Source organism: Typha angustifolia, chromosome 3, assembly GCF_048772165.1.
Source record: "Typha angustifolia cultivar Huaian chromosome 3, ASM4877216v1, whole genome shotgun sequence".
NCBI classification, from domain to species: Eukaryota; Viridiplantae; Streptophyta; class Magnoliopsida; order Poales; family Typhaceae; genus Typha; species Typha angustifolia.
The window spans coordinates 4,378,399-4,402,809 of record NC_133241.1 but is presented as its reverse complement, the minus strand read 5'-3'; the positions used below and the strand labels follow the sequence as shown (position 1 = coordinate 4,402,809).

At 35.9% G+C, this 24,411-nt stretch overlaps 2 protein-coding genes across 3 annotated transcripts; both read right to left on the bottom strand.

The window, feature by feature from the left end:
- Positions 1-6,650: 6,650 nt before the first annotated feature.
- Positions 6,651-12,753, bottom strand: LOC140758203 (C2 and GRAM domain-containing protein At5g50170-like). Of its 2 annotated transcripts, none has more exons than XM_073094290.1 (9): positions 12,194-12,753; positions 9,110-10,354; positions 8,760-8,942; positions 8,373-8,656; positions 8,170-8,286; positions 7,785-8,047; positions 7,511-7,682; positions 7,100-7,369; positions 6,651-7,022 (listed from the first exon to the last, which is right to left on the bottom strand). In XM_073094290.1, exons 1-9 carry the CDS (start codon positions 12,558-12,560, stop codon positions 6,822-6,824), a joined length of 3,102 nt encoding a protein of 1,033 aa, XP_072950391.1. In that variant the 5' UTR covers positions 12,561-12,753; the 3' UTR covers positions 6,651-6,821. The 2 variants fall into 2 exon arrangements, with proteins under 2 accessions (XP_072950391.1, XP_072950392.1); XM_073094291.1 differs by having other exon boundaries at positions 8,760-8,840.
- A 7,695-nt stretch (positions 12,754-20,448) lies between these two features.
- Positions 20,449-23,013, bottom strand: LOC140780244 (uncharacterized). Its single transcript, XM_073125661.1, has 2 exons — positions 22,758-23,013; positions 20,449-20,742 (listed from the first exon to the last, which is right to left on the bottom strand). Exons 1-2 carry the CDS (start codon positions 22,893-22,895, stop codon positions 20,590-20,592), a joined length of 291 nt encoding a protein of 96 aa, XP_072981762.1. The 5' UTR covers positions 22,896-23,013; the 3' UTR covers positions 20,449-20,589.
- Between the last annotated feature and the right edge of the window lie 1,398 nt (positions 23,014-24,411).

The window sequence follows — 24,411 nt, the reverse complement described above, 5'->3', positions numbered from 1 at the left end:
CTACTTATTCTTAGATTCATACCGAGCTCCAAGTCATGCTCATGGGTTCCCAACTGATTCACAAGAATTGGTCAAGCCGAATCATGAAAGTTTAGCAAGCCACAAGATACGTGTAGTTTATCTCTCCCACTAAATAGATAAAATACTAACCCTAGGGTTGAATTTTTTTTTTTTTTTTTTGCCCTAGAGGTGCTGCAATAGGGTACATGAGCCTTGGCGGCAACTGGATAAGGTTTTTGGCCAGTAGTAGTCTGCGTTCGGTGGGTCCTCACAAAGGAAAAACCAAGCTCAGGCTCGAGTTGTAGTAGTAGCAGCTATGGCGCATTGTCCGCAAATCCCTTGACCCTTGGCAGCTATGGTTGGTGGCCATAGTGCCACTACTATGGAGCCCTGACGATGGAGACACTCGACGAAGCATCCCTGACGTGGCTTGGCTCGAGAAAATTCCTCACAATCATGGCCATTGGGTTCGGCCATACGGCAATCTCTAACCACTATGGTGGCCACCATTAGATGGCAATTGGCATGAGGAGGCCAATCATGGCCGTCAGTGGTTATAGGAATGCCAGACCTGCGATCATGATCGTCGATGGCGCTCTTCCGACCATTTGCTATGGCTATTGTTGGCCTAGCTTGGGTGTGGGTTTCTCGTGGAAGAGACCAGACATTGAGATCGTGGCCAAAAAAGGTTGGATCACCATTGGTGGAAAGCTAAGGTTTTCGACCCTAGCTTCCACCATGGGTGGGGAAGAGTACCTTGGTCCTTGCAGAGCGATAGTTGTGAGGCTCTACAGTGGTGGAGGGACCTCCACTACGGTTGAAAGAGGGGTCGAGGTAGCAATGGGTCAGCTCATCCCCTCCCTTGAGGCTTGGGTTTTCTTGTTATGGGAGGGTTTGCTCTGCTGTGGCCGGTGGTGCTAACTAGCTGTGGTAGGCTAGGATAACCACCATCAAGGCTTAGATTGAGTCCTTGATGGCAGTTTGAATCTCCTTTGATAATTTTCTCAATAAGTTTACGAACTCTATCAATGTCTTCACCCATGCCGATGGCTTGTCACCGGTGGTTGGTGGTGGTGGTGGCGCTAGTGAGACACCCATAAGAACATAGATGAGTTTCTGGTCCTCAACGGTTACTCCTTCCATGATTATTATCAACACATGACCACTCATATTTATAAAAGTAGAAATTCTAATGGATCAGATAGAATGTCGATTAACGGATTTATTTGAACTTCAAAATAATAAGATAAACTAACAAATTTATTTGACTTCACTCGACTTAACCCTTTTGATCAGATCATAACATAGTACGTGAAAAGATTAGAACAATACTTCACAATATTATAATTGATAGCAATATAACACAATTGCATCAACAATGCCACTATGAGAGAAAGGGAGAGGAGAATGGTGAGAGAGAAGGAGAGTGCACGAAATCTAGTTGATATTGAAAGAGAAGCGCTTAAGGTTTGGGAGGAGAAATAGAGCATTATTGTTAGGATTGCATGGCACGAGAAACTATTAAGAACTTCGAAGGAAAATAAATTGCTGGCACCGAGACCAAGAATGCAAACGAACACTTGGAGAATTTTGTGGAGATGGATTAGGGTTTAAATAGGAAATAAAATGCTTATAGGTTAAGCATTTTATTGAGTTAAAACACTTTCTCGGAAAGCATTTAATCTTATAGAAACACACTTTTTGAAAAGTATTTTAATACAATTAAAAGCATTTATAAATCACTTTTTCAGAGAGCAAACCTAATAGAGTGGTTAATATAATTATAAACTGCCTTTTCTAGAAAGTGATTTATAGGTCACTTTTTGGAAAAGTGTTTTTATACAATAAGAAACGAATACATATCAATATATTGATAACTCCAATGAGAATTGCTATATGAGACAGTGATTTTCCATGTTTGAGCTAATGATAGTTGTACTGGCTTTGGAATTAGTTTGACAAATAGTATACTTTGGTCAAAACATAAAAAATCCTTTAGCAATACTTTGGTCGAAGTCTTTGTTTAACAAAAAGAAATAAATAAAGGTTCTCATTATCATTATTGTAGTTTTCATGTGCTGTTCTTGGATTGCAAAGTTTCTTACAATGCCAGCTTATAAAGCCTCTCATTATCTTACTGGGAATGATTTTTTTTATACAATGCATAATTATTTTATATAGAATGTTGGGTTATTATTTTACAGTGCGGGTTTAAACCTTGTATTATTGAATAGACTACTCCGTTCTAGCCCTTTCTTTTTCTCTTGATCCTAGTCTTTTTTTTTTATTTGTAACTTCTCCCCTCTTTGTCTCTCTTTATCTTAATCATCGCTATCTCTCGTACGATTCTTGTTTTTATTCAGTACCACAATTGTAGACTAATCATAGTCATCAGTTGGTACACATTACTAGGACGAGCAATTTCCTTCTTCAAATTATCTAATAATTATATTATAGCGTTTAATTTCTATTGTTTGCTTTAACATCTTTGCATACCTCTTGGATTTGTCTAAATACATCCTTGGAATGGCACAACCTAGATGATATGTATGTTATCAGCTAGAGAGGTATAGATATATCTTTGGATTTTGATGAAAAACTATGGATTAAGACAAATACCTTATCCACCAATTTCTTTCACATTTTCTTTCTATTGCTGATTTTTCTCTTCTTACTATTAGTATCTTTCCCACTAATACTATCATCTACTTCTTTCTCGATGCAATTTGTAGAAAGGTTTTGCTCTTCCCTAAATTCTAAAAATATTGGCTCCTCTAAACCAAGGTGTTGAATGAAGATTACATCCTCCAATTTCAAGTTTAATAAGAATTTTGCAATAGAATCCTCGTGGAGCTCCAAAATCTTGTGCAAGAAGAAAAATATTTATAAATTTATTGTGAGGATAAGCATTCATCCACTAATATGTATTGCATTCCTTCTATCACTGTAGTGGACTTTGCACCGGATGTGCAGGGACTTCTTTGAGAGGCATGCCCAATATTTTCATGCGTAAACCAACCTATTCTAGTAGAGTTGGTAGGTACCTTGCTCATGACTAAAGAAGTCATGAGTTCAACTCCAACCCCAAACAATATTGTGGAGAAATTGTTTGGTGGTTGGTAGTTTGGTGGCTTGGCTCGATTCGGTTGATGGTTCGGCAGTGCGGTTAGCTTGGAAGAACAGCTTGGCAACGCAATAGCTTGGAGCAGGTATCGGCAGCGTTTGATTCGAAGCAATTGTTCGGCGACGCATATGGCTTGAAGCCTAGACTAGACAGGTAAAAACTCGGTGGGGCTTAAAGTGCCTCTGTATCTAGGGAGGGTTGGCCCTTTGTCCAGCCCATATCTAGCCTTCGGGCTTATGAATAATAAAAAAAAAAAATTCATGCGTAAATTATTTGTTGTAGTGGTGATATGTCTTGGGGAACATGAATAAGTGCTTGAATGGAGTAAGTTGAAGTGCCATAACACGAGGAGCTCATATAAATTTGAATCCAACTCCAATCTTTTCGAGGAAACAAAGGAGACTCCCAACTTTTTTTTCTTCTTTTTGTGACATTTTTGTATATAAATTTTTAGGTCAATTTCTCTTATGAATGAGACCCATAAAAAAAAAAAGAATATCTGCATGATAAATTAATCAACCAAAGCATTATCCACAAATTAAGAATTAAAAAAAAAACTGATTTTAACTAATAATAGACTATGAATTCTTAATAAAAGATTTTATAGTTAGTATCTTCGGATTTCAAAGATATTCTGTATGGATTCCGTAGTTTCTCACTATGAATTAATTAGTTAAGAACACAAATAATTATAAGCTTAGAAGATTTAGAATTAGCCTAAGTACAAAAGATGCTTTCTCATGAATTGTCAACATAATAGAATAATAGAGTACAATACAAAAAAAGGAAATTAATTAAAAAATTACTCTAACCACAATCATTGTAGATTATTAAGAATTAAAGGTCTAGTTTTAGTTTTTCATGTTCCAATTAAGGGTAATCAGAAGTTTGTATGACATCTCAATTATTAATCTTTCTTCTTTACTTTAATATGCGAAGTCCGATAAGGTTTTCCAAGTCTTCAATCAAGTAGAGTGAGTGCTGTCCGGTTCATAATATTCACCTACAATAATGTGTTAATCTACTGCACCAAATTGATTAGAAAAATAAAGCGATCACTATACATTCTTTTAGTACAAGTATAATTCAAAATGCCATCAATTCTAGATTTCCTAATCAAAGAACAAGAAAGCCATTCAGATTAAAAATGCATTACCATGGTTTAAGTGGCTTATGTATCTCTAGAAATCTAAGAGACCTACAATTAAAAATGTATTTCTTTTGGTTCAGTTAGGATTAAGGATTGATTTAGAAAAGCATTGGCGGGGTCCAGATCTAAAGAAAATTTGCATATAACACCTGTTTTTTAACGAAATTATAGCTTATCCTCTATATTAAGCCCTTGAATATATGCAAAAAATACTCTACCATTAAATGAGTTAGTTAAACTTAACTATATTCTAGGGTTAAATTAATTACACTAAAAAAAATTATGAAAATTTTCTGAACTAAGTAATACTAAAGATATTTTAGTTATTTTCGAAATAAGAGCTTTAGGTATTTTAGTTATTTTAAAAATAAAATATTTATATTTAATAGAATTTTTTTGTATATATTTACTAAATTATAAGACTCGATTTGTGAACAATAAAAATATAGGGTGAAAACTGTAATTATATTAAAAAAAAAAGAGGGGTGTTATATAAAAATTTTCAAAAGTAAATTATGTCCATTTGAAAGAACTAAATTTTTTTGAAAGTTTTCTATAAATACTCTGTAACTTTATCTCACCCAAGTAATATAACTCATTAATAATACGGGCTCGCAAAGTGGCAACCGTTGTCAAAAATTTATATCAGAGCAACTTTGTCATGTTTAAAATTCATCTTCTAAGAACTCATATATATTGATGTGACGGAATATGTGCATATATAGTTGATCCACATACGCTTTAGCTAGGTTAACTTGTCTTTAGATTTCAATCAACAAAACCTTTCTATCTTGAATGCATTGTTAATAATGGACCAAACTAATATGCACAAATCTCCTGTTATGTTATCAAAAAGTTCTGACTTTTTATTTGGTTCTAAATTGTTATAAACCAAAATCTGGATCGATCAGGATGTAATAAAATTATAAAAATTTAGATGGTAGTAGCATCATAAGATATGATTCTAATGACTTTAATTTCACATCAATTGGACGTATGGATGAAAAGTTAAAAATAACATAGTGGAGATATATTAGAATAGGGCAGAATGGTAAATATCCGATGGGAGGATGATGGACAGCCAAGGAAGGTGGCGGACCGTATGGTGGGTGGCTGTTGGTGGAAGAACATGGCTAGGGTTTAACTTGGCTATGAACTGCTACGATAAAAGATAAGAATCAAAATAATAACTTGGCTAAACTCAGATTTTTTCTATTCAATTCTTAACGGATCGGATCCACATGCAGATTATCTAATTTATTTAAAATTCAAATAATAAAATTAAACTAACTAACTAACTAACTTAACTAAATTATCCTTCCTTATCTTTCTCGGATTAATCTTTCATTTAGCCGCCCTAGATAGATTCCAAATCTTGAGAATTTGTGAATATTAAAATTGTAGATTTGGAGGTTGGCGACTTATTTAGCTTAGTTTGATATTATTCTGACATATGTAGAATATTTTTCAAATATTTTTCCGAAACTACACACAACTGAATTTACCTAATTAAATAAAATTTTAACTTATTAAGACTCTAACTAAATCAGATAAATAAGTAAAATAACTAAACTCAATTCATTGAGCCCAATATTCCCATAATGTGATCCGATCTAAGCCAAATTACATTGATAGTAACAAATGTATTCTAGGAACTAACACGTGATATTTTGCTCATATTATGTAATAAGTCGTTGATCAGTGAAGTACATTGATCCATCTTGTGCATAACTAGGTTAAGTTATATATCCACGGATTTTGTCCGAAATAAACTTTTTATCTTCAATGGATTGCCAATCAGACCAAATAGTATGCGCAAACCTCCTATTGACAAGGTACTGTTCGAATAAGATTAAGGATGATTAAGGATGTAAAATTGTCATAAAATGCCGATTGTGGCCTTCTATCTAATAATGGCTTGCATGGTTGAACAGACCGCTGAGATGATGTTCTCAAAAATAAATAAATAAATAAATAAATATATATATATATATATATATATATATATATATATGGTTTACACTCTATATTTTTATTATTTATAAATCAAGTCCTATAATTTAATAAATATGTGCAAAAAATACATTAAGTTATTTGAACTAACACATTAAGAATACTCCATTAAGTAAAAATATTTTATTATCAAAATAACTAAATTACTCTTATTTTAAAATTATCCTTGATATAATTTTATTGAAGATATTTTCGTAATTTTTTTAATATAGTTAGCCTAACTCAAAAATTTAATTAAATTTAACTAACTAATGTAACAACAGAATATTTTCTGTCAATTTGCAAATAGTAAAATATAAACCATAATTTCATTAAAAGTATTATATACAAATTTCCAAAAAAAACATTAAAATGATGTAACAGTAAAGCAATTAATCACTATGAAATTAAGGGTTTTTAGATTCCGAACTTCTCTGGCTTACCAAAATAACTGAAAAAAATAAATGACAGGTAATTGGAACTTGAGAATGGCATAAACAACTGAAAGTAAAAAGAAAAAGAAACATAAGACACCATAAATCGTTACAAAAGTTGCTAATGTGACTCTAAAGATAGTATTTCCCTCCCCGCCAATTCAAAGATCTCCTTTGATCTGTGAGTGAGTTTGTCACATATGTTTCTGGTGATCCTCTTCTGGAATTTGGAGCTTTTCAGCCATTCAATGCCAACAAATGCATCACATCTTGTAGTCGTGGCATCCAACGAGAGGGTTTGGATATCATATCTCATGTGTACCTGCCGCAAAGAAAACATTAGGGCCTAGATGTAACAAATATAGAACAGGAAATGAAGGCGAACATCAAAAATAATACCCGGAAGTAGTCACCAAATGGAACATTGTGAAGAGTCATAACATCATCTATCATCCATCCATTATCATCCAGAGTAGATTTCAGTTGAGTGCTAACCACTTCGCTGCCAAAAATAGACATGTAACGATTGAACTTATACCGAACATGCCTTTCATGGACATTGGCATCGACAGATTCCCAGGGAGTAACTGAGTAATCAAGACAACCAACTTTAGTCATTATTTTCATCTCTAGATGACCCCCTTCAAATAACTCCATCAGTAAATTTATCTGCAATACATCAACGAGAAGGAAAAGATAACACACATAAATACGAATAATCTTCGGAGAACTTTCCCAAGAATATAAATAAGAAGCTCTCATAGCCCAGATACATATCCAAAAGTTGAAAGACAATACTGGAAATCTCACTTCGATAGGAAGTTCTAAGGTGTATGCTTTTGAAAGAACGGTGTCTTCCATATTCAAGATGGACTCCGTGTCCTCAATTTGAACATGCTTTCCATCTTCTTGCTGATCTTCTTCCAGCTTAGCTCTTTGTTCAAGTGGCGTGGTTTTTGTTCTCCACAGTGCCATAATCGTCCTAAAAAAATGAAATAAAATCGTTTCTCTTGGAAATGTGCAATGATTACAATTTAGAATCTCTGAGAACTTAAAGATAATTTGCACATTTACTCCATAATACCTGCTAGCTGAGTTGAATGACACAAAAGACTGAAACTGAAATTTCAACCTTCCTTCCTCATCTTGAGACTTAGCACCATGTTTGGCATCAAGTCCTCGACTGCTCTTCAAGATTATCTGCAGAGCTGGGCTTCCAACCGTTGCCAAGGATGGAGGGATCACTCGAATGTCATCAACATCTTCCCAGAGAAAAAAGAAGTTTGTTTTATGGCCAAATAGATTAGCATAAAATCCAATAATTCTTGCTGAGAGAAAAAGTCTGCCCTGCAATGAAAAGATTTTGTTAGTCATCAGAGAGCAATTCCCCAGGTCTATTATAATCAATCATTCCAACTGAAAAGTCTAACTGTATTCATAAACTTGCAAGATAAAGTTGAAATAAGAACCTGCAGTGGCAACTTCCTCTTTAAGGAACATGAGTAATCACATATGAGAAATTCTTCTGGTGGTAACCCAAAAAGCTTTTGAAACGTTGAATTCTTATGAGGTGACCGAATAGTCAACTAGCAAGCACAAGAATAAAAAATCATGAACAGCTCTTTGTATGCTGCAGAAATAAGTAAAATAGTAAATAACTAGGCTAAAATACCTTCTTGCCTACTTCTTTCTCCATCTTTGATAAATAGTCTCTAATAGTTTCAGATCCTTTAGTATTATCCAAGAAAATTCTTAGATGTAGCTGACTATTAGATTCTTGAGCCATTTTTCCCTCAAGAGGAACCCACCTGTCAGCTAGCTCTGAAGATGTATGTTTTAGAAAATTAATCTCTGCATGCCCAAGAGAGACTGCAAGGTCAAATGGACCATCAAAGTTGAAAACTTCAACATCCAATACGGAAGGTGGTTCCTGCATTGCGTCAAACTCCATTATCTCTGCAGATTTTCAGCAAATCATTATGATATTTAAACCACAAATGCAATTAGAGGTATAGTGTAAATTAAGATAATAAAGTGAATCTACAACTTAAAAACTGACCATTCCATTGCGGATCTAGTGTCTGCAGCTGTACGGAACTTGTTTTAGTTATACCATTACAGCTAAATACCACGTAAGGATCTGCAGATCCAGATGAAACAACTGATGGTAAGTTAGTCCCTTCAACCAAAGCTACAGTCAGCAGCCAACCATCACCCTGTGCTTTGATTCCATGATCACTACCTAAGAAAGGAAGGAATGAATCAACTAATCCAAGATAGCTATCTATGTTTAAAGCAGTCAGTAGAAACTTGAGACAGCCAACATGCATGTTGGACGACTATAATGCACATCAGTTATTATGACTCCAGAATGGTAAAACACTAGTTCCGGGAAGAGATAAACTGTACCTCTTTGCAGTCTTGCCAGTACAAAATGAGAAATCATACTTAATACATGCTCCACTTGGAGAAACAATATTCCCGAGATAATCAGCTCACCAAAGCTATCAGGCAAATCTAAACCATTAAACTCTAGGCCCTGCTTCATACCAGGCCGTGAAAAAAAAATGTGCAGAAGAACATATAATCCCATTATAGCAGTAGAAAATACTGTAAAATTACAGAAGTACTTGATAGCCAATCCCCAATCTGTCTGGTGCTCCTGCTGCAAGGGTGCCAGCAGCTGCTCCTTATCCAACATAAGCTCTGATGAGCTTGCTGATTTAACATACTGACATATTGAGTCTGCAAAACTATCAAAATTTTCTTTCAGCCCTTTCTGAACACCTCCCTCAATCATGCTTTTCATTACAGTTCTCTGGTGGAAATCAACATTCCAGGATATAACAAGTTGAGAGCATTCCTCGCCCGAAAGTAATTCCGGACCTGGCGTAATCTTATAGAGCAAAACAACCTCAAAACAATAACCAAAGGGTACCTCTGGCGTGCTTACACGGATCAAAACTGCAAAAATTTTCCCGTCAGCTTTAAGGTACGTCTGTTCCTCGCTAGCTTTTACAGATTTTACTAATTTGCTTGGAGCTTTTGTATAACTAACAATCCTAGTCAAACATTGTGAGTTCCTTCTCTTCCATTCCCATGGTTTTTCTTGATAATCCGTGGTTCCCTGCAGTGTGGCATGATCTCTTGCAAACTGCGAGTTAGGATGGAAAAGAAAAGAGTTCAGATCCTTTGGCTCAATAATATATGTTTTTTCAAGAAGAACACCTCCTTGAAGATTATCAGGCATGTTGTTGTCATCCCTCAGCTGCAAGGTTTCCATAGCATCCTCGAAGGTGAAAGATGACAGATTTGCATTTATGTTGTCTTTGTCTATTTTGACAGTATCAGATACCTCTAGCAAGTCACGATTCCTGGAAACAGATGCTGTATTTTCTTCATTTATCTCCTGAAATCCTGTCTCCACATCACTAGAATTTAGAGATTCTGATTGTCTGACAGCAGACATTGACTCGTTCATGCATGTCTTGGTGACATAATTTGCTCCCTTATCAATATCCATATATTCGGTAGCTGCTCCTTCCTCTTGTCCAAGATTGCTTCTATCACATAAGCTTGGATAAGGGAAAGAAGAATGAACAACAGAAACATCACTGCTTCTTCCATACAAAGACATTGTAAGAAGAATTTTCCCTATATTTTTAGAAATTAGATTAATGTCATTAAAACATTTAAGATATACTTTCAAATGTATTAAAATATAAACTATTGGTATATCTCCTGGAAAGTGCCTTTAAATCTCAAACTCAACAAAAATGAACTCCAGGTAAAAGGTTTAAAGATATGCTTATATTGCTGCGTATTAATACAAGGAATTGCATGTCTACCCTATAAGGATTCATACACATTGTCATCCTTCCAAAATCTGTATTACAACAATTGTCAAACCACCTGATGCAATCTTAATCTTCTTCAAGAAAATTCTAAACTTGAATTAAGGGAAAATAAAGGTGTACCACTGCACACCCTTAAGCTCAAACCTAGAATATAATTCTCATTACCCCAGACTAAAACAGATGCTCATATTTATGTTTAAACTCTTGATTTTCTTACATTAAAATCAATTTCTCAGGTGCACGAGAATAAATAAAAAACAAATTCCAACAGTCGAGGTACACCATTGCCGCATCCTTCACATAGGCTGCCTCCTACCTTCTGTAATTTAAGTCACAAATTTTAATTGCCTAGCTACTGTTTGTACATTATATTCTCAGATTCTATAATTTTCCAATGGCATATGATATCAAAGGTAAAACTTTCTCCTGCCCCATGGATAGTGTTATATGGTTCATGGCCCAGTTCTTCTTTAAGGGTAAACTGGTAAAGTGATGGTGGCGATTGCCAAGGATGAAAATTTATACTCAAAAGTATGGAAACAAGGTAAGACCTTGAGTTTAATAGATATAATGCCAGATCTACAACTCGTAGCTCCTGCAGCTCACAGCCTCCAATCTTAATAAAATCCAATCAGTGGGTTACTTGTCATTGACCCATATTAGGAATATTCTAGTTACTTGTCATTGACCCATATTAGGAATATTCTAATTCATCCAAGACATAAACAAGTTGAATTGGATAAATGGTAAATAGAATGTTACATGCAGAAAGGGCCAGGAAGAGTCAAACCAAATCAGTACGCTGTATGATATAAACATGGCTGGACTAGATAACTGATCAACTTTGCATGACCCATAAGCATCAGTATGCTAATTGGTTGTACATTAAACACTCTATATACAGATGAGGGGGACAATAACTTACTTATACCCTGAGAATATAACATCTAAGGATTCATAAACCTTGTCTAAGTAAAATAAGGTAAAATATATTTAACCCTAAATTTATTATTTGGTTATTTGTACATTAAACACTATCTATATATAGAAGGATGGGAGATAGTAAATTGGCAACTTAAATGGTCAGACTATACCATCTCAGTGCTCAACAATTTTATTGTTGAATGAGACTAATTATTCTAGTTAATTATATTTAGAATTATCTTTGGATGATGACAAATATATTAGTCATATGCGTGTTTTTGTCATACAGATGTAGTCTCAAGTAAATGTCACCGTATCCTTGTATAACTGAAATAAATAGTATTCAATGGATAACGATAACCTCTTCCATAATTATTTATTACCCGTGTCCCTTGTTATCAATAGCACGCATATGAAATGAGTATATCTCATCAGAAACTATTTTTTTAATATGACCGGTAGATATGTACAATCTCAAATATACCAATGATAGTATTGCCATTCAAATTAAAATCAGTGAATCGGCATCTATGCTAACTAATTCACATCATGGAGCTCAATGTACACACACACACACACACATAATGCTTTTGAACAATTATACAAACACCTTATATGTATTCAACTACTTACCTACTGAACAAATGCAGGAGATCACGCATTAGAAAACAAAGATTACAGAAACTTATAACTGAAAAATAAGAGCACGCACCGCATTCTCTGGTCTTAAATTTTGATGCATGGTGGTGTTTGGGCTGCAACGAGAACCAAGTGGGCGGCAGCGACCGCTTCCCCTGATCCAAGAGATTCGCGATCGGGAGACGAACGCGACCGAGGAGCTCCCTCCCCGCGGCATCGAATTGGCGGAAGACGCCAACGTCGAGGTCGAGCTCGACGGCCTCGGCCTCGTCGTCGGCGATCCGGAAGACGAACTCCTCGTTCCAGACGGGGTCGGCGGTTGGCCCGACCGCCTTCGTCCGGGATTTGTGCTTGCCCACCTTGAGCTTCACGTAGGCGGCGGCGGAGGACTTGGAAGGGGAGAGACCTCGGGCTTCGAGAACGTAGACGTAGAGCCTCATGGGAGGAGAGGTGGATGGTTCGAGAGGATCTGAGATTGGAACGGGGAGGGGGAGGGAAGGTGAGAGAAGAAAGAGGGTGGGAAGCCATGCGGGATGAAACGTGGAGTTTTAGGGAGATGACACGATGTGGAGTGAGGTGCGTAAAGAAATTGAAATTGAAGATAGAGGGCGGTTGGGCTTGTCAATTGCGTGATACAACCTTAGTTTCAGAAATATGCGCGGTTTCGATGCCGATAGGCTGCTATTATTATATCTATATTTCTTTTTTATTTTTTGGAATAATTACAATGGACCCACCAGCTATTATCTGTTTCACATAGAAACCATCGCTGTTTGTTTTACGACACATTAACCACTCGTAGAACCTCTGAAATATTGCTTACATTAATTATCCATTAAATTTTTTGGTTTGAAAATATCAGGCAACTTACCACGTAATCAAGTTTAGATCCTCTAATGTCCGTTTTATACTTCTTATTTTAGAACAAAGGAAAAGGAGAATAGTTAAAAGTAAGACGATAATTTGATATTTTACTTAACATTGTTGTTTATTGATTTTAGAGGACATGTAAATATGTAGCATCAGGCTCAGATAGTCGAATGCTCGGCCAACGACATTTGAAATATCGAACATGAGAGCAGCATAATGATATTTGAAATGTCAAACATGAGAGCAACATTTATCGAAGCATTTGAAAGATCGATCAACAATGTTTGGGCACCCCACTTTCATAGTAGTCTTCATCGAGACAATCGAGTGCCCATCAACGATGTTCGAATACCGGATGCCAATTCAATTTGAATCATTAGGGTTAGCCTCCAATAAATATGTGGAGGTAATTATTTTCATATTAGCCAACGATTGGATCGATCATAGTTATCTTTGCAAGTTTCATTCTAAGTTTTGTTCATATTAACCGATTATATAGAAAATCATCTTCACCAAAGGCTATCGTAACATTACAACTAATTATATTTGCTCTACTTATGTTTAGCTAATATTTATACTAGTGAGTATATTATATCTTTAAACTAATTAAATATTTATTTAAATTTAATATAAATAAAATAAATAAGTAAAAGAAAAAAGGAGAGAAACTCTCTCCATTATAATGTTGGGCCGAGCCTAGCAATGTAGATAGCAATAGAGAGCGAGAGGAGAATGAAGGGGGAAAGAAAGAAAGAGGAAGAAAGGAAAGGAGGATAAGAAGAAGGAGGAGAAGGGGAAGGAGAAGGGAGGGAAGAAGAAGAAAGAACCATATCGACCGCTGCTGGTCAGCCAGTGGTCGACCACCCGTCGATGGCTCAGCTCGCTCGTCGGAGCCCAATTGAAAAGGGGAGAGAGAGAGAGAGAAAGTGGGGGGGGGGGGGGGGAGGTGGTGAGAAAGATGGTTGTGGCAACTATGGGGCTCGCTATGGCTAGCAGGCCAGGCTTGTAATGCATGGTGCCACCATGCAACACCAAGGTTCACCGGTATGTGTAATGCTTTTGCCTGGCACGAGCATGTGCTCACCCACGCGTCCACACAACACATGCGACAGGATGGGCGGGGCCGTCAGCCGTCGTGCACATACACAATTTATTTTAAGATAAATTATGCCATCATCCAAATAGATATGTCAACATATAAATATCTAAATCGACAAAAATCATCCTAGACTACTACATAATTTAGTAGGACTGGTATAGACTACAACAAACCGTCAAGATACAACTAGAACTAATAATAGACAAGTATAACACAATCCAACATGTAATATACAATTCATTGTTTAATATAATAGAATATAAATATTCAATAATGATATAACTCAATATCTAGAAGGGGTATCACATCAATATCTATATCCATATATGGATAGATATAGATAATCTTTTTTTTAATTGAAAAAAATAGAAATACTATAAACTATATTTTTTCACGTCTGGCTCACCTCATCTTCATTCTAAAATATCTCATCAGAATGTTTCAACTCGCAATCAGGTACCACATATCTTGCAGGGTGGGCGGGGGTAGAAAAGAATAAAGAGAGTCATGAGTTAAAGGCTTAGTAAATAAATTTTACATTAAATTAGTGATGCCAAACATAGAGTAAATCATATATTGAATAATATGAATTAGAAAGAAGTTAACATCATGTCATGAATGTGAATGTATCATGTATCATGTATGATACATATCATATCATAACTAATTAAGTATATAATTCTCGATAATGTATAAATAAATCTTCATATCATACTATCATTATAGCTCTCTCAAATATAATACATATGATACATGTTGACCATGACCATACTATGATATCATTATTTTGCCTAGTAAACCTGATTTTCAAATATTATACTTGTTTTATTCTAAAATTTTGTCAAGAAATATTTATGCCCATTTTACTATTTTTCCCTTCAAACCTTATTTTCACATGTCATATTCCTTTTCCTCCTAAAACATGGTTAGAAATTTATTATATAGCCCTTTAAACCAACTTTTCACATGTTATTCCTATTTGTTTTCTTAAATTTAGTTAAAAAATATTACCGCCCATTTTAATTGTTAAAATTACTATTCTCCCTTTAAATTTGATTTTCAAATAGTATACTTGTGTTTCCTAAAGCTTGATTAAGAAATACCCATTTTAATTGTTAAAATTAATATTTTGCCCTATAAATTTGGTTTTCATGCGTTATACCCATTTTTCTTTTCTAAAACATGGTTATCAGATATTAACACTCATTTTGACTACTTAAATTAATATTTTACCTTTCATATATTATACATGTTTTCCCTAAAATATGGTTAGGAAATATTATCATCTGTTTTGTCGGCTAAAATTCCTAGTTTTCACATGTTTACCTATTTTTAATAAAACATAGTTATCAAATTTAATACCATGTTTTCCCTAAAATATGAAAAAAATGAGAAATAAGAGATGAATGGTAGGAAAGAGAATTGAACGAAAAATTTTGAGCGAGAAATTTTGGCTTGTGGAATGAGAAATGTGGTTACTAGGAGAGGAGAGAGGAGATAGCGGAGAGAATTTTTAATATAACTTTGTTCAAGTCAATAGTAAAATTGTAATTGAGTTTATTGTGGTATAAAATTTAAGCAATAGTTTTTTTTTTCACTCCTTGAACTATTACCCATTTTTATAATGACTCCGTCAACTTTTTTGTAACGCCCCCACCTGGCACGGACACGTGCACGCCCATGCGCCCACACGGCACGCGCGGCGCACGCGACAGGTCAGGCGGGGCCCGTCACGCACAGATACACTCCTGTGTACATACAATCATGACATCATCAAATAACACCTGCTAACATATCCATGATCACATAATCCATCACCAAATAAATCATACTCTTAACCAAATAAATCTGTTAACATATGAATATCAAAATACACAATAATACACACTAGACCGCTACATAATCTGGCAGGACCCACACAGGCCACAACAAACCATCAAGATACAACTAAAATAACTAATACAAGGGTACACTATGATTCGACCTGTATTATACAAATCATCATCTAATACAAAAGAGTACAAATATCAAATACTGGTACAACTCAATTTCTATATAAACTATCATCTATGCCATCTCGCATCTATAGCTCACCTCATCATCACTCTAAAATATCTTCTCAAGTCGCTATCACGTACCACATATCTGAGGGGTTAGAAAAGAAATAAAGAGAGTTATGAGCAAAAGGCTCAGTGAATAGACCTTACCCCGAATCAGTGATGCCAAACAGAGAGTAAATCATGTACTGGATAATATGAATCAGAAAGCACCATCATGTCATGAATGAGTATATGAATGTATCCTCAATAATACATAAATAAAAAGTAGATAACATGTCATACTAATAAAAATATACAATCCTCGACAATGAATAAATAAATCTCCTTGTCATATAATCATCATAACTCTCTATCAAATATGACACATGATGCATGCCGACCATGACCATGTTATGATATCAAATGCAATCATATGTGATGTATATTGACCACTCGATAATCAGGTAATCAGATGATAATGAAATTATATGCATTTCTCAATATCTCAATCATCAATGTCATCTCTATATGTCATCATCATACTAGACCACTGTGCACAGTCAACACCCGGTACCCGATCTCAACATCATGCCCGAAGGCTCAGAGCATACTCTGCCATCCGCAAGGAGTATCTCAAATATAATCATACCCTGCCATCCGCTAAGGGTATCAACATCCATCCAGACCGGGCACCCTTCTAGCTGATAGAAATCTCGTGAGGATAACTCGCCACATATGCCCTGGCGAACGGCATGTGTCCGAATGTCTGCTGCGCACACAGACTAACGACCTCGGACGTAAGGCCAACAGGATCGCGACCATGTCGAGCGATCAATCATCCACCAAGCGCGTCCTAACCCTCGCGCCCACTCGTGTATCCTCACGCTTTCTATCAACTATCCTATCAATCACATTTAATGCTTTCCTTTTTAAATGACAAATCATATGCATATATCCAGTACAATAACAAGTCAATGCATAACTGGAATTTAGGTGGAATAGGAATCAAGAGCAAAATGATGTAATGCAAACTCCAACCATATATCTAACACATGCATACTCATGCTAATCTATCACATCCATACTCATGATAGAAATCATCCCGACATAAAACCATAACAGCATAATCATCTCCAATCATCTCTATATATCACCAATGTACTCATATCCCAGATCAGTCTAATCAAGTGCATGATAAAATATGCTCGACTGAAATCATCTCTATATAAAGTCATATAATCATGCTGGAGGCCAAAACATGCATGTACATAATATACAATATATCCTAATTTGAGAAAGGGATCTAGGGGATAAGACTACTCACCGACTGATCAGAAGATACAAACCACGCATCTCTCACGTCCGTCAGGTAACCGAGTGACACTCATCGCTAGCAAGGTCCACGGGGTCTCAAATAAGGGGGTTCGGGATCTGAAAATGTTTAAGTAACATAAAGTTAGTTGTTTATCCCATTATAATCCGTTCGAGTAAAATATGATGATTTATTAGATTTTAGAATTTCTACTTGTTTTTATGATTGGTTAGATTTTAATTATAAATAAAATATAGATAAAAATCTAATTATAATTAAATTATATCTTGATTAATTAGGGACTATGTAGTCGTTATCTTATTTGCTACAAAATAATAATGTATAATAAATTAATAGAGTTACTTAAAAATGTATATCATAAGAATATTAGAATATAAATCTAATAATTATAATTTACAAATTTATCTATTAATCTAATATACATATAAGTAAGTAAATAAATAAATATAAGTATTACCTATATTTATGCCTAATTAATCATTAATTATAAAAATTAGCATTAATAAAAATACATTGAAGGATATATATAATATTATTAAAATAGTTAATGTCTAAATAATCTATTTGCATTAATTAAGAAGCAAAATACTTAAATAAATAACATAAATAAACTAATTAATTAATAAATTAATTACAACTGCCATCAGTGCTGGGCTCGGCCCAGCACTGTCTGCTACAGTGCTGGGCCGAGCCCAACACTGTGCAGAAAGAGAAAAGAGGAGCTGAGGAAGAAGGAGAAAAAGAAAGAAAGAAAGAAGGAAAGAAAGAAGAAGAAGAAGAGGAAGAAGAAGAAGAAGAAGAAGAAGAAGAACAGAAGAGAAAGAGAAGAAAGGAGGTGAGGGAGGTGTGGACCCGGGCCGGCGGGGAGGGCACCGGCAGCTGGTGGCCAGCCAGCTGCCGGCCTCTCGCCGGCGGCTCGGCTGCGACGGGCCCGAGCCCAAGGTAAGAAAAAGAGAAAGAGAGAGAGAGATAGAGAGAGAGAGAGAGAGAGAGAGAAGAAGAGAGAAGAGAGAGGAGGAGAAAGAGCTCACCGGCGCTCGTGGAGGTGGCGACGGTGGCGATAGTCCGGCCTCGGCGAGAGAGAGAGAGAGAGAGGTTTAGAGAGAAACCAACCGGGAGAGAGAGAGAGAGAGATTTAAAGAGAGAGAGGGAAGGCGGTGAGGGGGGGGCGGTTTGCGGCGGCGCCGGGGCCCGCCGCGGCCAGCTGGTCGCAGCCCATTGGCTGCGGCAGCGGCAGTGGGCACGTGGCGCCCCCACCACGCAAGCTGCATGCGCAGCTTGCATGGGCACGAGGCCGGCCACAGTGTGGCCGGTCGCGTCGTGCCCAGAATTTTTTTTTTTTTTTTTTTTTTTTTTTTTTTTTTTTTTTTTTATAGATTGGGTTGTTACATTTTTTTTTGGTACACACTGACCCCTTGAAGTATAAAAAATATCTCACTCCCTAACGCCAGTATTGATTAAATTACCCTTTCACTTATAATGACTAAATAGTTAAGTGACTTAGCCAATATTAAATATTTTAATTTTTTTAAATTCCTTAATTACCCTTAGTCCTAATACCTTTTCTCCCAAAATTCCTCCATTCCTCTCCCCTCTTTTCTTACCCGGACATCTCCTCCTACCACAGCCCACCCCAGCCCAACCGCACCTCCTTTCCTCTCTTTCTCTCCTCTCTTTGTGGTTGTGCACCAGATCCTTTAAACAATTCCATCAAAAATAAAACAAGTAGGGAGAAGGGCGCAGAGCCACATCCCCTTCATGCCCATCCCTCTCAAGACCCCAATCTCTAAAAACAAGAAAACCCAAAATTATCAAGGAAAAAGGCAATTTGGGTCTTAATTGGATGAGAAGAGGCTAAAGGTGGTACCTTTTTGTACCAGAAGGAAGAAAGTTTTTAGTGAGTGGTTGAGGGAGAGTTTTTCCATCCTAGCAATCTTCATTTCCTTTTACTCTTAGCACACTTAATTTCAAATTGGTGGAACAATATTTTTTCTCGATTTGTAAATGCTTTCCATCAGCACTCTTTTGTTCTTAAAGACATTACATTTTACCTTCTCTTGTGCCTTGATGCTTACTATAACTAGAATGGCGCCCTTTCCTCTTGGCCTCCAAGGCTTGCTTAATTTGCACGAGATCGTGAATGAATTTCATTAGTTTCTTGATGATGAATCCATCCTTCACAAGCTTCCAAATATTTCAACATTAGTTAGCCATAGAGATCTCGTTGACTTCATTGAGATCAAGCTAGGCGAGTCGCTTCTATAGCTTGAGTGACACCATCACCACTCCTCGATTTTGATGTCGATCGCTCGACTTAGTGGGGGAGAAGAATGAAAGGCGTCGAAGAGTTCTCTTTAAAATCAACCTCAAAATTGGAAAAAAAAATGGAGAGAGAGGTGAGATGCAACAAAGAATGGAAGAGCGAAGGATATTTTGGTCATCATAAAAGCTTATTTTAAGTTGTCACTGTATATAAGTGTATTTTTGCTATTTAGTTGTCACATGATCATCACATGATAACTCATGAACGAAAATAGACAACAAAACTCTAACGAAAAGGGTCAAGTATTTTTAATAGTTCAAAAATTTAATGTGTACCAAGAAATAGTTGAAGAGTCCTTATAGAAATAGATGACAGTTCAGGAGGTGAAAAAAAATTATCTCAAAATTTAATTTTAACAAATAATATTTATAATCTAAAATAAGATTGCTATGATGCCTATTTGTCATTCTAAATTAAGGTGTCTTATCAGTTTATTCACCCATGTAATTGCCTTCTGCAAGAACTCATAATATGGGCACTCAGGTTACAGAACTTAGAATAAAAAGAGGTTATCATTTTCTGCGAAAGTTTATTTCATTTCCTGTAGTTTTTTTTTTTGAACTTCTTTTACTACAATGCTGCGATATGAATAATAAATTGCTTAAAAGCATGCATCTTCTTTCATACTTGCCTACTAGTTACCATCAAGCCAGCAAAACAACGGTAAAGCAAACGGAGGCACAATATTTGCGAACAGATGGCATGTGTTACTTGCTCACAAAAAGTACCTCAAAACGTAAAAGAACCTAAGAAACGAAAAGCGTAAGTAGTTGATACAAGCATTCAATCACATAATGCAGGAATATTAACCAGTCTCTTGTTCAAACTCATCGCCCTCAGATTCCTCAGCATTATCTGCCTCATCATCTTCTTCCACAGCATCGACGTCTTCCTTGTAATCAAGGGTTGTTTTACCAATAACAACCAGGTTGCTATTGGTCTTTCTTATTTCGCTGAACTGCAGATCAGACATCAGATAATATCCAATCAACTATTATAGAGAACATGAGTTGATTAGTTTCAAAGTTGACAAACAATAATGAATTAAACTTACGGGCAGGCTTCTCTTCAAGAGATGACTCATTTCGTTTTACTCACAATTAAAGCATGATAAGTATAGCCAATTAAGCAATACTACGTCAAGAATCATCCTTCATGAGCAGAACACTATTTACCTCAGTTTAAAGTTATAGAAAATGGGTCTGATTTGTTAAGTAAAACAATGATTGTGCGCATCACCATAATTTCACATTATTCAGATATCAAATTTCAACCCATTAACATTTTAATGATTAGAACAATGTTTCCAATGAAAATGTTGAAAGACCAATGAGAAATTTAGATATGTATGGCACTACAAGTAATAATAAATACTCCAAAATCGGAAGCACTACCTCCCTAAATGTAGGTGCTACAATAAGCTAACAGCATGAAAATATGTGTTAGGTATTTTTCCCATTCATTGTTCGTGGAATGCCAGGTCAAAACAAATATCAACAATTTCTTCTCTTAGTGAGGAAGAATAGATAATTAAGTTATGGGGAGTAGCTATAATAGCTGGAGTGCTCATGATATAATCTCTCAACTAATAAGAACAGACTTCAGCAGTAGCAGGTCTAAAAACCAATAGCACTTGGATTCTTGGAGCAATTTGCTCTTCCCAAGTACCTAAAGAAGCATACTCACAGCAACTTTATTGGATGTCATTATAAGAGTAGAGAGAAGAAACCAAGAATATCGATAAAATAGCTATAAATAAATTGAATTGGCATGATATGTATCACCGGTACATGTCTGACCAAACTGGTGTTTCGTCGTCACACTGAATAGTCTTAAAATGCTTAAAGACAACCTCTAAACCTTTTTAGGGCCTTAAAATAGATTTTATGGGTTAAATTAAAGTCAATTAATATTATAAATTAGTTTAGATTCTAATCTCATGGTTTTCTCTCATTCTTCTTGAATCCTCATTGTTGGGGCAAGGAAAACTGAAATTTCCCTTTGATTTCTAAAATCCAAAATATAATTTATGTAGATAAAGGACCAAACTGAAAAGAGGTACTAAAAGGAATGAAAGCAACCCCAAATTAGATTTCTTTAAAGTAATATATGTTCAATTATAGTAGCACACACAGATGAGTGGCCATAAAGGAATATCGAGATATTACCTCTATATTGGTGTCGACAATACACCAGCACGATACATATCAACCCGTGCTGATCGGCACGGCAATTTGTAACATCATAATGCCAAAGAAATTCGTGAAGATTCCACTATAGAACAATTTGTAAGCCAAAAAAATTTCAAAGTTTCTGACTCATTAAATGAGAAGAGTCATAAGAAAGTTAACGAGTCAAAAGACATTGTTCTAATACTACAGCATTTCTTTAGGATAACTCACACTTAATTTGTGCAAAATCTCAACTTTCAAGTTAATTATTGTGCAAATCAGTGGGCAGTCTAAATATCACACATAAATGAAAAAAAAAAAAATTATCAAGCCAGAATTAAGCATATTTCATTTTTCTGTATCTCTAAGGACAAAATTACTGCAGATTTCTAGAACATTAGCATTCTTTATCACTCAGCCGTTCTTTTACAATCTTACTACAAAATGCTTGCCCCTTTTCCTTTGTGAATAACAAGAGCAATGGCAGAATCACATCCTATGCTCAAAATAAAAAATAAAAAAAGCCCGCAGAAAGAGAGTATCAAAAAAATATCCCGAAGAACTTGGATCAAAATCTTTGAGTCACAAAACAATTTTGTGATCACCACAGAATTTGTGCCATATCATTCCAAGTTGCAAGAAAAAGAACCTAATTCGTGATGTTTACTACCGATTTGAAGAAACATCAATTGGTATAACAACCTCAATACAAGAAAAAGATTAGAACCTAGTTTTTCGAACCAAAAATGAAAAGATAGGAGAAAAGAAAGAGGGCAAATTAGCTGGAAGGGTAAAAGGGTACCTTGTCTTCGAGCTCGGATTCCGCCATGGCAAGGAGTAGCTCGTCGTCTTGGGCGACGGTCCAAACAGGGAGCAGAGTGGAGGAAGGGATGAGGGGCGGTGATGGGAACTGCCGCATGAACGTCGGGAATTGAAGCATCGTTGTCGCTAGGTTGCACCACAACACTGGATTTCCAGGTTAAAAGTGTGACTCAAACTGGAGCTTCAAAAGGAAATCTTTTTTCTTCTTTTCTTTGATAGATCATAACTCTGTCCCATATATTATATAAATTAAATAATTAGCCCAAACCACTTAAGAAATCATCTACTAAGAAATGAGACACAATAAGTCAAAATAATACACATAAACTTATCTAATTGAAAACCTATAAAATATCAACCCTAATATCAATAAAAAGAATTAAACCTATGATCTCATGGGATAGTAAAATCCAACAATTGATCTACAATGATGGCCTAAAAGAACTTAACCTTTAGAAACTAATTTAGATCATTTACAAAATTCAAACTGGAGAACTAAGTTCGGATTAAACAAAAATGTGCTAGGTAAGATAACGGCAAACGCGTAAAGTACTTATCTCTTCTCTAGAATATTCTTTTATTCTTTTCGGTGGATTCATAATACTATTTAAATTTTTAACTGTTTATTATATGTTTCATTTGTTGGTTCATCTTTTTAATTTTCTAAAATTCTACATCTCAAACCATTCATCCTGTTAAAAACAAAAAGGCCTATAACCCTGTGGTCAAATCATCTTTTTAGTTTTCATGCCTTATTCATTCTTGACACTCTCTTTTAAAGACGATGGAGGGCTGTTAATCATAGCACCCTTTAGAATAAATGATGCATATCTTCCCATCCACCTTTCTAATCAACACATCACTCCATTTCAAATTGAAAGACATTACACATTTTAGAGAGAATAATAGACCTAAAACACCACAAAAAAGAGGTCTGCTACGATCTCCCCTTAGGCTAAGGTTCGATCTTTTTCAATTCTCTAATCTGGACTACATCTGACACGAAACTTTGTAATAAGATCTAAAAATATTCTATCGTCGGATCTACGTGAAATTTGGATATGTTGTAGCCTCAGAAAAGATCTTTCCAACAAATCAAGTTTCAGGCGAATTGGATGTGGGGATCTCGAGATATCGTCCGATTAGTGGATAAACGTCAGGGTGGTCTATTTAGGATCCGTGGATGGAGGCACGAGATACTAGGTGTGGTGGTTGGAGGCGGGCCAGCGTTTGTGGGGTGGCACCAGTGAAAAGTGGTGATGAAAAGGTTATGGTTGATGGAAGTGTTAGGGCAAGTGTTGGATAGATTGGAAGAAGGGGGAGGAGAGGGCCGCCCCTAAGGGTCTAGGGTGATTGACCAGTTGAGGGAGGTTAGAAGCGGCGTCGTCGGAGATTGAGAGAACGAGAGCGAAGAAGACGAAGGAGGCAAGGCAAAACTCAATTCTTCAATAATGACCTCTGGTTGCCATCCACGTCCCTTTTAGAGGCTAACCAAACAACTCAAAATTAACCCTAAATAATACAATTTTGCTGACCGCGTTCGAACGCACCGAGTTCGCTCTTCTCTGGATTTGCAAACGCGATGCAGGCATTCGAACGCGCAATCAAATGTGCTTGTTTCCCACTTCTCTGGA

What these genes read in the sequence shown, in the direction of transcription:
- LOC140758203 (XM_073094290.1), bottom strand. Translation starts at nt 12,560, where the DNA reads ATGAGGCTCTACGTCTACGTTCTCGAAGCCCGAGGTCTCTCCCCTTCC. An exon ending in ACTAGATCCGCAATGGAATG is followed by an intron (nt 8,657 to 8,759) that starts GTCAGTTTTTAA and finishes GAAAATCTGCAG; the next exon opens with AGATAATGGAGTTTGACGCA. An exon ending in AGAGGAAGTTGCCACTGCAG is followed by an intron (nt 8,048 to 8,169) that starts GTTCTTATTTCA and finishes TTTTCATTGCAG; the next exon opens with GGCAGACTTTTTCTCTCAGC.
- LOC140780244 (XM_073125661.1), bottom strand. Translation starts at nt 22,895, where the DNA reads ATGCTTCAATTCCCGACGTTCATGCGGCAGTTCCCATCACCGCCCCTC. An exon ending in AATCCGAGCTCGAAGACAAG is followed by an intron (nt 20,743 to 22,757) that starts GTACCCTTTTAC and finishes TCTGATCTGCAG; the next exon opens with TTCAGCGAAATAAGAAAGAC.